The sequence below is a fragment of the Alosa alosa genome, chromosome 24 (assembly GCF_017589495.1).
Source record: "Alosa alosa isolate M-15738 ecotype Scorff River chromosome 24, AALO_Geno_1.1, whole genome shotgun sequence".
Classification (NCBI taxonomy): Eukaryota; Metazoa; Chordata; class Actinopteri; order Clupeiformes; family Clupeidae; genus Alosa; species Alosa alosa.
In genome coordinates this window covers 8,364,367-8,381,466 of record NC_063212.1, presented here as the reverse complement: position 1 = coordinate 8,381,466, position 17,100 = coordinate 8,364,367, and the positions used below count along the sequence as shown (strand labels likewise).

The 17,100-nt window shown below is 44.5% G+C and overlaps 1 protein-coding gene across 1 annotated transcript; it reads right to left on the bottom strand.

Annotated features, from left to right (window-relative positions):
* Positions 1-383: 383 nt before the first annotated feature.
* On the bottom strand, positions 384-16,801 carry dok1b (docking protein 1b). The gene is made up of 5 exons (XM_048237004.1): positions 16,424-16,801; positions 6,791-7,087; positions 5,489-5,576; positions 3,124-3,296; positions 384-2,312 (listed from the first exon to the last, which is right to left on the bottom strand). The coding sequence occupies exons 1-5, from the start codon at positions 16,478-16,480 to the stop codon at positions 1,143-1,145; spliced, it is 1,785 nt and encodes a 594-aa protein (XP_048092961.1). The 5' UTR covers positions 16,481-16,801; the 3' UTR covers positions 384-1,142.
* Positions 16,802-17,100: the final 299 nt, after the last annotated feature.

Genomic DNA, 17,100 nt, shown 5'->3' with positions numbered 1-17,100 from the left:
GCAGAGCCAGGGGCAGACGTAAGATTAATTTAGCCAAGATTTTCAGACCTACGCTTAAACCTTCTCTCTCCCCAATATAAGGGTCCTTTTTTCCAGGACTGGTTAATATTCACCGGCTATGATGGCCATGCTCGAGCTGTGCTGGCGGCCTTTAGTGGTCACTTGGGACAACCAGACAACGGAGAAGAAAGGATGGAAAGAGAGGATGAGTGGAGAGAGGGAAAGAGCATTCAGGGTGATTTCATGGCCTCTCTCGGCCTTGGTAACCAACTCGGAAACAAAAACACAGTCGTTAGATATTTTGGGGCACAAAGAGACATTTCTAGAGTACTTTGAGGATGACGTGACAAGAGGAACAAGATGCTTTTCATTGGTTTGGTTTCTTTTTTTTATTATTACTGATGTCCGTAACATATTTACAACAGCACAGCTGTTTCTTTGATGGACACGCACAAACACACACACACACACAAACAGTTATGGGTTAATCTCTTTGCATTAAAAATTATCTGTACATAGGAAAACACAGGTTTGGTTTCTGTGTAGTGATTTCCTGTCTATTTCAAAATAGCAGTCATGAAATGTAAGACAGTCAAGGCAACAGGATTTGTTAAATAATTTACATTTTCGTTCTCTTATTTAAAAAACATCACAGACTCATTTGCGTTTGGGGAAGTGGTTCATTGAAAAGAAGTGCAAAACTGTGTCTTATTCCAGTTAAGAGCATACTCTGACATCCACTCCAGAAATAGAACTGGTCGTCAATATCCATTCCACCTAACGAGCAATGTCAACTGTAAAAGGGACACAATTCACATTTGTGCCCTTAGATCGAATGTGACCATTTCTTAATCCCTTCTGTGCCCAACTTTGACTTCAGATCTGGCTGGCGCTGTCTCTGTGGCCTTGTTAAAAGCACTGCGTCAACAGTCAAGTGCCACAAAAAACAAATCGCTGGCAACTCTCATCGACATTGCTTGAGGGGCCCCATATCGGAGGGTTTTGGAATCTAGTTCCACAATTCTCTCCTCCCACCTCACCAAAGTCTGCAGAAATGACACAGCCAATTTAAAGGCACAGAGGTTTGCTGCCGACGATTTCGGAAGGGGATCCAAGCCCCTCTCGGGGGTTGTCGGGAAGGCTCAGATATCCCCCAGGTTGTCGTAGATGATGTCTGGGGAGCGAATGGCGTTAGAGTACCAAGTGTTGGCAGGAGGCTTGTGCTTGGACACCTTGCTGTAGAGCTCCACGTGTTTGCTCACCACGCCTGCACCCCCTCTATTCTGGTTGCCGTTACTGCCGCTGCTGCTGTTGTTGTTGTTCAGGTTGGCGCTGGCCTTCCCCTGAGGCAGTGGTGGAGGCCCTTTCCGCGGTGCTTTGACAGGCTTGGGGGCAGGCTTGGGAGCCTTGGGCCGGGCGGTGGCCGAGGGCTGCGGCTTGCCATAGGCCGGAACTGAGTAGTCGTCTAGCGAGGCGTTGTAGGGGACCTCGTGGCCCTGCGATTCGTCCACCCCTCGGGTCCTCCAGGCCTGCGCGTCCTGTCGGGCCTCGTCGTAGAGCGAGGGGATTGGCGGCAACGAGGTGGACTGGGTGCCGGCTCGGCCCTCGGGCTCGTCGTAGATGTGTTCGGCCCGGCCGCCCTCGGCCGGCCGTCTCCCGACCCTGTCCAGCGACATGCCGGCAGTCCGCTGGGTCAGGTCGAGGGTCACCCGGTCGTAAATGTCCGAATAGAAGGGCTCGGGTTTGTTGGAGGGGTGTTGACGGCTCCCGCCTTCGTCGCCCAGGGGTCGGAGTCGCGGGCTGGAGGCGCACTTGATGCTGTCCACTGGGTCCGAGTACAGGCACTCGACAGGGTTGGGTGGAATGCGCACCGAGTCGGCTGGTTCGGAGTAGAGATTGGTCTGGTCGTCCAGAGATGGAGGATCACTCCTGGACCCTCGGTGCAGGGGGGAGCGAGGCGGAGTGCCTGCGACCGTGGCGGGGGGTTCTGGCAGGGTGCGACCCTTCAGGAGCTTGCCGTCGGCACCCTCCCTTCGGCCGAAAACCCCATCGGCCGAGCCAGGCTTGCTGCCGCCAGAGTCACCGTCGGGTTCGCGGGCGTTTCCCTCGGCAATGGCGATGCGGATCTGCTGCAGGGCAGGGCAGTCAGGGTCCAATGACGGGCAGCTCTGGTGGCGGTCCTCGGCCTGAGCTTTCTGCTCGCGGATGCAGCTCTCCACGATCAGGAAAATCTCGTTGCCCTGCTTGGTCTCAAAGGTGAAGTTTCCCGGACCGGATTCGCAGCGCCGACCCGCCTCGAAGGAAAACATCACCTGGAGACAGTTAAAAAAAACAGAGAAATGTCATTATTTTCTGCTCTTAATTTTTCAGCAGCCTATAGCAGATATAATATGTTGGGGTCACCTAATTTGATCTATTTATTTGTGTCCATGTAACTAAGAAGCACAAGGAGGATAACAGATATTGTGCCATGGCAAAACGAAGGCCTTGGTGGCCCAGTTCTCAATCACCACCTTCCTGCCCACTCTGACGGGAAAAGAGGAAGGCCAGTTTCCTGTACAAAGCTAGTTACCATGGCACCAGCAGGAAGCAGACTTGGAAACAACTGTGGCTTTCGAGTTCCTGTCTGAGCTGTCAGATTTAGCATGAGGCCCATCATCGGTAGTGAGGCTGCACGTGTGCAAACAGACCAATTCACACTCCCTTCCCACCCACATTCCTTGTGTAAGAGCTCAAGCCCATTCAAAAGGCGTGAGTATTTGCGTGGGTGATGTTTAACCCAGACTTTTAACTCTTTAACACACCCAGTTTGAACCCTGGTATTTGCGGAGCAATAGGAACCACATATCCACAAGGCCATGGTCAAGAGGGAAATGTAAATGAGACATGCAAAGTAAACAAAGGTGGACTGAGCCACCTTATCCCAAACAAAAGAGTTTACTGGAAGACCCCAACCCTGTGAATGCACTTCAAAATGGACCCAATTCCAGCCAATGGACCAGAGACGGTTGATAACAGTAATAATAATAATAATACATTTTATTTGTATAGTGCTTTATCGTGTATTCAAAGCACTGAATATTGTAGGGTAAAAAAAAAAAGAATCTTTGAGTGGACCCTTACCCGGTCTCTTCCATAGCGGCGCAGCAGCTTATAGGGCCACACCAGCAGGCTCCTCTTGCTCTTGGGGTCTTTGAGGATCAGGCTCTCACCGTCAGCCTTCAGCCAGTAGCTTCCCATCAGACTGCAGCGCTCCGAGGCCTCCGTCCGCTGCACCGTCACCCAGAACTCGTTCACTGTGAGGGCCAAAGCACGGTTTAGTGTGAGTTAGGCTCTGAACATCACCATCTTTCACCAGCATTCCTCCTCTGGGGTTAGAAACACATCATTAAGGGCCAAATTTGAGTTAACATTGGCTTTGAAGTAAGCAAGTTCAAATTCACGTCTTTGAATACTTCAACCAGCTTGCCCTTTGAACATTGTAGTTGAGTGTACATGACATGTACTGTACATAAACAAACCACAAGTGTTTATGGTATGCTTTCATGCAGAAAGCTGTATGTCTTACGCCTTGGTTCTCTTATGTAAATACAGCTTGAGAGTGGTGGTAATGACATGCATATGTTTTTACAGGGCACAAGGTGATTCTCCATTTTCTCGAAAGAACCGGACAGAAGAGAGACATATAAGGCTAAACATGCACCTCCAGAAATTAGCAGTCAGTAACCAGAGGTCTTTGAAGGCCCTCTGTGTCAGTGTTACAGGAGCGTAGTCATAATGTTACCTACACCTCCTTGTAGACAGTGAATTGTCCATGTGGTCTAGCCACGACAGGCCTGTCTTGAGGGTGCGGTGAGATATTTTAACGGTGAAACAGACCCACACAGTAAATAGACTTTCACATGCTATTAGCACCAACTCCCACAGATAAAAACGGAGTGTCAGTTAACCCAGATGTTAAAAATGGGCCCTTTGTTTCATGTATGGGCAAGCACATTCATAAACCAACAACTTCTGAGACAAGCAAGCGTCTGCTAGAGGCTCATAGCTGGCTGCAACAAACTAATCCCTGAATCCAAACGTGCACAGAAAATGCAAATGTTCCTGTAACTGTTCGTCCCCTGTGAGCACTTTAACAAACTCCAGTGTTCGTGCCAACTCCTCCCTCTGTAAATAGCAAAGTGACTCGGACCGAGTCATATACTATTCCAACCATCAACAACAAAGGCCATTTGTTTCAGGAACATGAAATAAAGAGTGTATATTTGCCTGTTGAGTTCTAATATCAACAACCTTTAGCCTGAACTGATGATTGTGGTCTGTGCTTTTATGCAAGTATAACGCATCACCTCCCTTTCCTCAGAAAAATTTCTCAAAAAGAATTCAAGAAGTACCACACACTGTGTTATGAAGGGACGTACCCTGAATTAGATAAAGTGCAAGTCTAGCTATTGACATCATAGAATTCAAATTACCGTCTTCAGTTCTCTGAAACACTTGAATTCATTCCCAGTAATGGGAGAAGGGACGGGCCCATGGTGGAATTTTGTGTGTGTGTGTGTGTGTGTTGCGTGTGGCTCTAGAAGACAGACGGAGAACTTCCTAACTGTAAAGTGTAAACACATTAAAACACGCGTCCCTGTTTTTGTCACTAAGCTGTGTCGAACATGTGACAGGAGGGGAATTACCCTTCCCCGTTCAAAAGACCGCCTGTCAAGGAACCCAGATGCAACAGGAAGTGATGTAAGGGAGACCCCTTCCTGTAACTGTAGGGGTAACTATAACATGCAGCTGGTGCCAGTATTCCTCCGATACAAGCCTAGCTCTGCATGCACGTCAGTGAGAGAAAGACACACAGAGAGAGACCCAGTCTGTGTGAATTTGTCTAAAAGAGGCATCGACATCAGTATGCACACAGACAAAATGAAAACATCTAAAAGAAGTCGGTTTCAGTTTCAACATGTCTGTAGGCCACAGAGAGAAGAGCCAGTGGGGAACTTCTCTCTCAGATATGTTGACATTATTCAAGTGATAGCATAAATTATTAAATGACAATGCATTGTGTCATTCCAGTATCATTTGCACTCATTCGTTCAAAATCACTATGTAGGAGGATTACTTCCATCTGATATTTCATGGTGATATTACTTCCATTATGATATTTCTTTTGTGTTCCATGATTGTTTTCATTTACATTATAAATATTTGCACATTAAAATATGTGATTTGTACTTCATTCATATATTTCATGCGCTTATAATATTACTGGTTCAATGATGCAGAAAAACCTGACATACTTACAGGGAAGCTACACCAGGCACGTAACTGAAGCGTTCCGTTTACGGCACGTAAAATCCATTTTAGAAGACATTAAATTATTTTTTTCTAACTAATTGTTGCAGCAGCCGCAACGCAAACAGAACACTTCAGTTATGCGCCTGGTGTAGCTTCCGTTACTGGTCCTTAAATGTAAAAGGTTATCCTGTACCTTCTTCTCTTGAGTAGTAGATCAGGTTCTCAGCCATTTGAAGCTCTTGTCCATTGGAGTCGGAACTTATGAGGGACCCACTTCCTCCCTGCAGTGCACAACACAAAACAGAATCAGAACCTTTGCCTGCAAAAAAAGACGGACCGCATTCCAACTTCCCCACACAAAAACAATCATTTTTCCTGCAGGAAATATTGCTGAGGAAGTGGAGTGATTTCATGTGACCACTGGAGATTGACAGTTGTGGATATCTTGGGAGGCGGTTATTGTTTTTACACTTCCCTCAGCTGCACAAAAAAACACCCCTCCACATGAGTTCCACATGACTGACACTGCATATGTGAAAGGCAGAATGCAGAAGTGCCACCGAACTTGAGTACACTAAAAATCCACAGACATCCACATGAAATGTCATCCGAGAGAGCGAGCGAGAGCTGTAGTTTTTCCCCAGTCTGAAGGTCATCCAGGTCACTCTCAGACAGCTCTCGTGACCCTGCTGTGGACATGTGATGTGTGGGAGGCAGTGGACGGGGCCTCGTTAACGTAGTCATGTACAGGACACAGTATGCCACATACATTATCGCCCTAGCAACAGGAGCTGGAGAGCAATACTAGAGTCCAGGCTAATATCATCAACGACATGAGTAAGCTTCAAAAATGTTCCTATCTTGGAGGTCAGAAGTGTCTGGGGCCTTGGCCTAGCCTTACTGATACCAGACAAGATGTTCTTCTTTTGTCAGACTCACTGCCCGTCTCCCCCTCTGGCATTTCATGGCCTTTTGGTAGACAGAGGATCGGGTCGACTTGACTGTATTCTCACTTTTCTTTGTTTGTGCCCATTTTTGCCATGCTAGAGCTGATGCTATATTCTACCCATTCAACCCTCTTTAACATAACTAGTCTCCCAGTTTGATTGGCTAAATTGTATTTGTGTGATTCTCCCCCCTGCTCGTCCCCCATCTGAGATACAGACCACGGAGTCACTGACTCATCAGGTCTGTGCAGAGTGTGAAGCTGTTTGCACCTTTGCCTCATATACACGGGAGATTAAAATAAGATTGAACATAGTTTCATCATGCGCGCAATGGAAAAACTAAATTTAAATCAGCAATCTAGCCTTGACGTCACATCCTTGACACATTTATAGGGTTCTGTATACATCAGAATTCTTTCAATGGAAAACGTCCTTATTCAGAACACCTTATTTGCAGCATAAGTACTCCAATTTCCCTTTCACTTTGAATACACTCTCTCTCACACACACAAACAAACAAAGACACACACACACACACACACCCTCACCTGAAAAGCGATCTCACACATCTTCTCCACCCAGTCGGTGGTGACGTGCTTCTCGGCGGCAAAGACGTGTGTCTTGTCGTTGGTCTCCACACAGAAGGCGGCCATGTTCTCCTTGGGACAGCTCTCGGTGACGGCGGGCAGGATGCTGATGCACTCGGACAGGCGGATGATCTTCTTGTCCAGCTTCTTGGTGTTGGTGGGCTTCTCGCTCCCACTGCCGCCACAGTCGTAGAACTCCAGACGGGCGATGCCATTCTGGCTGGCCGGGTAGAGCACAAACCAATTCTTCTTCCATTTCTGATTGAATGAGAAGGAAAAAAACTAAGGGATTGATTTGGTGACTACAGTGTACATGTTTGTATACACAAATGTATTTTTGAGGGGTTTTTGTCTTTAATTGACAGGACAGGACGTAAAGAGATAGATGGGGGTGAGATCAGAAAATGATGGCGTGGGAATCAAACCCAGGCCCCCGTGGGTACATAGACCCCAATGTGGTTGAGATGCTGTCACTTGCACCACAGCTCCCCCATGATTCTTATGAAGCACTGTTCAACAATATTCTGAAGAAACGACACATTTCCTGCTTTGAGACCAATATTTGAAAAGACTAGCCACCAGCCACTAGCCACTTAAGGTAAACAGAATCTCCTGCTCGATAGCAGGAGAAGACCAAGAGATGGTCTTCAGGAGGTTTGTGAAGGTAAAGAGGAATCCCCCTGCTCTGGTAGGAACTGGTAGCGCATTCCACCAACGGGGAACAACAGATGAGAAGTTTGGATTACCCTGAGCGTACGGGTAGCAGAACCAGACATCATTCATTGGAGGAGCGCAACAGTCGGGAGGTAACATATGCCTGGATAACGACTTGTGTAATTCAAATCGTACCAGTCAACAGATCTAACATGTCAGCTATTCAGTTTTGTCAATACAGTGTAGCAGCACTTAAAATGTCAAGAAAGTGTCTTTATTGTTGCAGTGGGAAGATTCATACATTAGGCCTGAGAATATATGCTGATGAGTAACAGTTGCAGATATGGAGTTAGTATGGACACGGACAGCCAGAGCAAGGGACGGTGCCAAACACGGTTATCACGTCTCAGCAGATACAGTAAGAGCAGTCCTTGACCTTGGGGAAACACAAGAGCAAATCCAACCGGGAAGTAGGGAAAACCACATACATTCAGGGACTCTTGATGGGGAATCTAATCTCAGATGCCTGGGAAAATCCAAAGTGCATCAACACACACACACATACACTTCTTATGACATTAGATTTAGCCCAAGTTAGAAGTAAAATCACCAATCAATCAAAACGGAGTGTCGTTCTAGAAAAGAAAATGAAATCCTTTTGAAGAATTACGGTCAGAACACTTAGATAACCAAAGGAAACTTAACTGTCAGTGAATATCAGGGGGTTTCCTTCACCGGGACAAAAGAGGGAAGGAAAGCAGAGATTGCTGAAGAAAACAATGCCCCCAACAACAGACCCCCACAACACCTGCAAACATATTTGTCTTCAGAACAAATGGAGGAAACAAAATACTCGATGATTACAGAAAATCTGTGCATTTCAATATAGGACTTACACGCCCAAGAGCAGAACATGCTGTCCAAATGAACAGAAATTGAAGACATCTTCAACCTGAAGGCGTTGTATCCGCTAACTCTGAACAATACTAGATGTATTCAAGGTCACTGGACATTTAATAACTCCTACACAAACTAAAGCAGCACTTTGGGAATTTCCCTTTAATTAGCTTTGGATGTGTGTGTGTGTGTCCTGCATGTTTTGGTAACTGATAGCCTAGCCAGCATGTCAGTATGAATTAGATTGTATGTGTTTGCTGAGGCAATTGATTCAGAATGCTAATCTTTGGGCTTGTCGCACAGCTCAACATGTCTCAACAGTCAACACATTGGTGAGGTTAACTGAACCTGTTGATTCCCATTTGGGCTAATACTAAAATACATTAACTAAGACAGAAGCTACTGGAATGGATAGGCCTACATACAACCTTTAATGAGTTATGATTCTGAGCAGAGCCAAATCAAAGCCAAACCTGAGCCAAATCAAAGCTTGAACCATCCTCAACTACTCCTGGGGGCCTAAGTGTAGATGGTGTTCATCACATATTTAATCACATATTTTGGGCCTACAACAGTGTTTGGTAGATTGTCTAGTTTCAGTATGCTTTTTCAGATGTCACACTGTAAAACAATTATACACATACATGAATTGAACCTTTTACTAAATCTGAAGTATCAATTGGGTTTGTCTTTACATGGCCAATGTCACAACCACATAAGCTGTGATAATAATAAAACCATAGGTGTTAATGGCGTTACTTGGTTATGGCTTTAGCATGTGTACTGGACTGGTACAATAAAGCGTCATCACAGGAAGACGGCGTGACTCCTACTGAGTATCTGTCTGGGAGCTTTAACCTGCGCACCCCAGAAAATATTGTTCAGTGTCTCCATTTGTCAGCATGTCTTCATATGCCACATTATACTGGATAGAGGATCGAGGATTGTCGTTCAGAAACTCCCTCCTTCCCACGCACACACTCACTCACTCTTTTTCACTCTCGCTCACATACACATATGCACACACACACACACACACACTCTGATACCACACGTTCTATAACTCCCCGCATCTGCACATGTGTTAACAGCAACTGTCACAGTAAAGGAAATGTGTGGGACTACCCAGCATCCTCAGCTTCCTCTGATAGAGTGCAGGTGCAGGTTCCATCTGCAAGCTTTCCAAAGGACAGGGAGGAGAGGGGTGAGAACTGACCAGTTAATACAACCACTTACATAACTAGGGGACAACCGAGATACCATACCATATAATCTGAATGCAAAGCGCACACACTTTAATCCTTAATTTTCATAACACACACACACACACACACCACTGGTATGATGTCACCGTCTGGGTCTGCGTCTTATAGCCTACCACTTCTCTTTTCAGAAAGAATTTTTAACACAAAACAAACTGCAGAAACAACTTTTCGTACTCTCTTCTCATGTTGAAGTTAGATGTGGATGTGTCTCTATTATGATACTGGCTGGGTGAACAGGTGTGCTAATATCAACTTTTGTATGAAATCTGTTTTCACATTTAAGACTGAATATTTAATATAATTACACTGTGTTTTGGAAGGAAAACCGACATTTCAAGATTTAATGGAATGGGAGATTCAAGCAAGTAACGTGCGAAAAGTCTGTTGAAAGCAGTGGCTATAAGAAATTTGCGGTCACAAGCCAAGTAACAACTGCCTCGACACATCAGCGATGGGGCCACTATGTTCAACTTTGTGGTCCAGCAAGCAAACAATTCAAAAGTGTATAAGACCATATGAAACTTTTTAATTATGTAGGACAAATATCAACATAGACATAGAGTTTGACATGTACATTTCTGCATTGAGGACATAAGCCTTCAATGCTTAAACAAATGTGGCAAAATGAAATGACAAACAAGTGCACGCTGCAGTCCATCTCGTCAGCACAGTACAAACTGTGGGGAAAAATCCCTCCAATGTGCATATGAGCCCTTGAGCAATGCCAAGAGGGACAGCCACCTGACTCACACCGCACAGACACCACCTTAGCTCCATATAAGGAGAGGAGGACCGTCATCGGCCCAACGCAGCGCACAGGATGGAAATTATGCAAATTGGCAGAGAGAGAAAGAAAGAGAGAGTGAGATAGAGAGAGAGAAAGAGACTTCCTCAATATAATTTGTCACTGTCGAATCATACAGAATAATGTACTGGTTGTATGTATGTGTGTGGGTGCAATCACACATGCAGCCACACATGTGAGTGAACTCACACAGATTATTCTGTGTATTCACACACACAGAGACAGACATTCAGACACACACACACACACACACACAAATTCAGCAATGCAATACCAATCAGTCTGCAACGTTGCCTTATATTTTGCAATAAGCCTCTGGGTGTGAAAACTATCATCCATACTACCGCTTCCAAGCACAGCGACTGAGAAGTACAGCCATGACACCAAGTTCCCTTTCTTGCCACCCAACCCTACCCAAATCACTGTCTGGAGAAGCCAGTTTGCCATCAGTGGAGATCATGCAAGCCTAACCTTCCCTTAAGGTTGCAACCTATATAAAGTGCATGCCTTGCTTTGCTACCAGCGGCTGCTGCCCACGTCTCCATGATGTCTCAGATGTGCGAATCTCTATAGAGAGGAGTGAAGGAGGCCGAGAGTTGAGGACAGGACGTTATAGAGCAAGACAGTGAGGTTTCAACACGATGTCGAGGGGGGGGTGAGAGTTTCTGCAGAAGCAGCAGTTGCTTTAGCAGCAGCAGGCCCACGTGAAGTTACAATTTTTCTTGATTGCTTTGACCTGCTTAAAGAAACTGGGATCCACTTGGTCTTCATGAATACCTTCTTTGCACAGCAGAAGTCATCTCTTGCAAATGTGTTCACACACTTTCATTGGGTTAACACATTTCTCACACCCTTTTGCAAAACAGTTGACACAGATGTCATTCAAAGACCCCAAACGCTATTGGTTTCCCCATGCTGAACAAAAGGAAAACTTTTTTTAGAGATTCCATGCATAAGTCTGAATCTCTGATACACCTGTGTGAAACTCCTTTGCACAATCATTCATTATCCATAAGAGATGCCATGTCTGTTCTGTGTTGCTATTTGCAAGTATGGATCTAAGGCACATTTAGAGAAAGTACTGTATAGCTTATTTGGTGAAGAAAACAGTACAAAAGGTGTTTACTGTATGGTCTATTTCAATGAAAAGTTGTAGTTCAATGACATTTGTCTTGTCTAGGTGCATACTGTCTGCTTAAAGTCTTACATGTCAATGACAGTTACATCTTGGGAGGAATGAATAATGGAACAGACATAGCAAAAATGCTAATTTTGAGAACTATATTTTACATTTTGTTGTCCCGTGTGTAATGATTGATTGAAATACACAGTGATTTGACGACAGGACGTGATATTTGAAGGCAAAATTTGCTTTTGCTACATGCTTTAAGTGTTTTGAGAGAGTGACGGCCTTTTGCAAGCAAAATGTGTCATTTTGGCCAGAGTGCTTTTGTTCAGACATGGGTGTTAACTATTTTGAAAATGTGATTTCAGAGTTGACACAAGCATCAAAGCGAAAGTGAAAACCTGTAACATAAAGGTTGACCTCTTGAGCCAATTTCATTACCAGGACCTCCTCAGAACTGAACAGCTTCTTTTTTTTAACTTTTTCCTACTAATTTATAACAATAGACATTGCTGGTGTTTGCATCAGTATGCATCAGAAAAATAGCACATCTGGGGAACTTGAATGGATATAAAAAAACATTGCATATTCCTACTCGCTCAGCAAGATCTACAACAACAGGATGCTTGTGGAACATTTGCTATCTGTTTGCTAACATTTGCTACTTGTTCTGATTCAGTTGCCTGATCAGGAGACACAGCTCTTCATCGTTATCTCCACAAGTGTTATTTACGATTGGCAAGGCAACTAGACAAACACTGACCAAGAGTTAATATGAGAAATGATTGTAGGTCAGTGGAATGTGATGAAGTAGATTAGGTCTCAGTGCTTGTGAGGAATAAACCCGAAGTCTATGGTTCCCTTACTGCCTTTTGAGTAAAAACACTGAAGTGGAACTGTAAAGTTTCCCATATAAGCCTATGGCAAGGGTGAAGTTTGCGGTATCACACCTTTCCAGGAAACCAAAAGAAATAGGTGAGAAATTTCACATTAGGCCTACCGAAAGCAGCCATTTACTGGAAATGCTCCTCCCGTTGTGCAAGTTGGAGCCTTGCATGGCACCTTTCATCATGGGCGTGTGTGCATGTGTGTCTGAATAGGTAAACTGAGAGACATTAATATGTAAAGCACTTTGAGTACTCCGAAGAGTAGAAAATTGCATTCTTTTTAGTCCATTAGCCAAGTTAGATCCTCTTTGGTCAATCTGAACTGTTTTGTTTAACTGTTTGTTGTTTTGTGCCACTCCAAACATCGAAATTGTATACATATTAAATGAACAAGACGTGTTCATACATCTAATATAATATCCATTATGCATTCTCTACAATTACTGGGACTTTAAAAACATATTAAAGCTGCTAATTATGTCTGTTTAACTCTGCAGTGCTATAGATATCTAGTACCCGGGCTTGTATATTAAATCATTTATGTTGAAACATTTACTTTTCTACAAAACTGCAGAATATAATGACTGGCAATAATATTATCCGTGAAAAATACCAATTGAAAGACTACAGTTCAATCACTTGCCCTATTTCTTAAAAAAGAGAGAGAGAGAGAATAACATATTGACACTGAGAATGAAGGAAATGGACTACTAACCTATAAAACATGGCAACATCTTTACCCCAGTAAATAAACATAAAACTGGAGCAAACCAGAGAGTACAGTGGTCCCTTCTTCAACACCATTTCCATAAATAAAATATTAACACCATCCCTTGTAGAGAATCTGAGACCTTTGCATTTCTGGCACATGCACTGAACATACAAGCACATTTCCTTGTTGTGATCATACTATGGTGTCAGTGATGGAGGGGAAAGCAGAAAGACATCATATTATAGTTGTAAAAACAGGGTACAGAAGTGGGACCTTCAAATAACCCATTTACAACACTAAAATATCTGTTAACAAGTGGGTCTGTAGCACCTGAATGCAGCACTAATAAGCTACCATCATAACGTTACATATTTACCTCCACCCACAGAAGCTGATGCTATCACTGTTGTTTGTATATCAATCAGCAGGATCATGCAAAAACCAAGTGGGTGTACCATGGGCCAAGGAAGATCCCGTTAACTTTTGCAGCGGGTGTGTTTCACTATTTCTGACATAACACTGGCAAGATAGGGCATGTTGGCCGTCGAGCTTTGGTCTCTCTGAACCGGGTGCCCTTCAAGGTCTCCCTGGTTCCAATCCACAAGACAACAGTGTCCTTATACGTAGTGGCCTGTAGAAAAGCAGAGAGTCAAGTTGGAGAGCAAACCGACTACATGTGAGAGATTCTGAAACAGCTAACGAGGCACATTCTTCTCTAATAAAGGCCGCTGCCATCGTCTAGCATCCCAGAAGGTGGTGTCTGGACAGGGAGCGAGGGACAAATGGGGGAAGGAGAGAAAGAAGGAGAGGGTGGTAGGGAGAGGGAAGGAGAGAAAGAGAGAGAGAGAGAAAATGTGTGAATGTTTCTGAAAGCTGTTTAAGCCCATGGACATGCTGAGTGTTTCATGCATGTCCATGGCCTAAACCCCTAAGTATATCTGTCAAAACACACACACACACACACAAACACACACCCTCTTCCCTTCACCATCTTTTGCTTCACCTCAATCACATGGTCATCACATTACTCTCTTTTCTTCCTCCTTTCTTTTCTTTTCACCTTCCTTTCCATCTCTCTCTCTCTCCCCCTCTTCCTCTCTAGTCTTTCCCCTCTCCCCACATCTTGCGTGGATGCAGACAGTGTTGATTTCTGCAGCTGCAGGCGACCCGGAGAACACAGGGCCAGAGGAGGCCGCAGGCCAAAGTCAACATCAGCTCTCCTCCCGCGCACACAAACACACAGCCCGGGTTTGGGCCCCCAAAAAATCCAGGCCTTGGGGCGTGCAGCCTGCCTGCCTGCCTGCCTGCCTGGGTGAGCGAGAGGCTCCTTATTGTCTCCCAGGCCAACAAACAAAAGCTACAAAAGCCCTAAACTAATGTCAGACCGAGCAAACGCAGGGCAGTGCGGACCAACAGGGGAACAACACACACACATTTGGAGTTGGCGTGCCAGCAAGGTTTGTGAGAGTGAAGGGTTTTGTTTTGGGGATGTTGTTGAGCCAAAATACAACTGTCAAGCCCCCTGTCCTTTGTCCCACTCACACACACATGGAAAAAAGAGAGTAGAAATCTATTATGAAATGCTAATCCGACTGGGTCTAGCCATTCTTTACTAGGAAGTGCTGATCCGACTGGGTCTGGCCATTCTTTACTAGGAAGTGGTGGCCAGTGGGCAAGCAAACAAAAAAAACAAAAACCCTGAACAGGAAACAATGACTAAAGGCATCATCATGTTATGTTACCATTTCCTGAAACCCTAAACTTTAATACATTTTAACAAAAGATTTCTAGCGCTGTGGCTGGATGTGAAATGGACACAAATCAAACAGTTTGGCATCTGGTCTGGCAAACATTAGGATCAAATGAGGTGTATGTGGAGCTCCATCCAGCTCTGGAATTTAGTGAAGATGAAAAGACTGAAAAGGAGCCTCCGCCGATTCCGGCAAGTGTTTGTAATCAAGTTCAATTTAAACACACATCAGCATCTGGGAAAAAGCAATGTTCTTCCTCCCAAAGAAAGAGAGAGAGAGAGAAAGATAGATACACCCCTGATAACTCAAGACCCTATCACTTGGCACAGGAAACAATGTTTCCATAGCCTGATGGTGGGCTATGCAGTTATCCCTCTTTGGGAACCATGCAATGTCATCAAGTAAAAGACAGGCTGGTTGGAACCGAACAATGATTTAAAACGACAGTCTGCCACATCTAAACCATGTGTTTGTGTGAGTGTATGTATGTATGTATGTATATGTGTGTGGCCACCAATTGATGTGCCAAAGACACACTGCGTTTACGGTTGAGACATATGGCTACTTCATCCACCAAAGTTAACACGGGCTCGACAAACAATGATAAGCAATCGTATTAAGTGTTGACCAAGCGCGTGCCCGGTACCCACCCTGCCTTTTTGGTCACACCCACCCGGTTACCCGCGGGTGAAAGAATGCTGCCAGCACCAAACACATTCGAGAAGCTGGAAAGTTGTAGTATTCGCCCGGTACACGCAGCAAACTGACCAACAACAACCCTAAAGTTAAGATATTTCCCATTCTGACGTGAGAATTCAATGTAAAGCACAACGTGTAGGCTACAATTATGTGCGTAACGACAGAAAAGTATCGGCAGTGCTGTCATGCAACTAAATAGCCCAGTTTTCATCAATCTTAAAGCAAAGACTAACCTATGTACAAAGGGCATGACCCCAAAAAACAGACTATATGTGGTGAGTATCAGTCATAAACGACATCGCTATGGAGTTTGCTGCTATATGATTTAAGTACTGTTTTCCAGCCTTGAGACTCATTCATGTGACCACCTCATGTCGCAGCAAGAATGGCTGAGTGCTCTAAAGCCATTTCATTTTGGGCTTAAAAACAAGACGTCCTCGCCATTGCATGATAAAATCCTAGCCTTCAACCCATCGTGGGGGGCTTAGAAAAGGCAATAACATTTGTATTGCATTACGAAAATGACATTGATCCATTCCTACGCCGAAAGACACAATAACTGAAGCATGGTGATAGGCTATGTACTTCATAGCCTATCACCATGCTTCAGACCTCTCTGACAACACTTCAAAATGTTTATGTCTGTAACAATAAGAGTAACACAAACAGTTGTCGTGACTTAGTTCTCTACGAATTTGGAGAGTTTACGGTGAAATGTTGCGGTCCTGTCAGACAGACAGACTTGTAGAGGTAGCCTACGTTACGCTCTTGGAATGGCTGTATAGAGGACTTTCTTACCTTGCCGAATTTTTGGTGTTGAACATAAAGTTGCCCTTCTTTAACGTGCGTATCCATCTCAACCTTTCCTCCTATTCGCTGGTGAAGACGTTATATTACAACTCGATATTGTGTTGAATAACTTAGTTGCTGAATCCTTTCTGACTTCCTAAAACATGAACTTCCGCTGGCCAAGTTTGTGCAACACGAACATCTTTAGTGTAAGTCATTTGTAAGCAACAAATTAGACATGGAGGTATCCAGAGCGTTGTATTTTAAATGTTGTACAGTTAAGATTATCCAACGCCTAGAAGTCGAAACGGCGCGCCAGCCTTGTCCGCGCTCTGCTGTCGCCTCCCTCGCGGCAGAGGAAGCGCTCTTCTTCAGCTCGGAGTCTGAACGATGATTATTAACAGGAGTTCACTACGCAACTCCCACCTACTTTTTTGAGTCGCCTGTGAACCTCGTTGCTGGGCCTACATCCTGTGTGCAGTCATGGAGCATTGGCAAATGTAATCTGGGGTGTGCAACCTACTTTTTGGTTTCTTTCAGAAGACATGGCAGTATTTATTTTACTTTATACACATGTTGAGGACACTTCAAATATAAATAACATCCCTAATTTCCCCAAAATATATGTAAGATTAATATATGTAAAATTAAGTGACCTTTTGCAAAAGTGCCTGTGCCATATCATG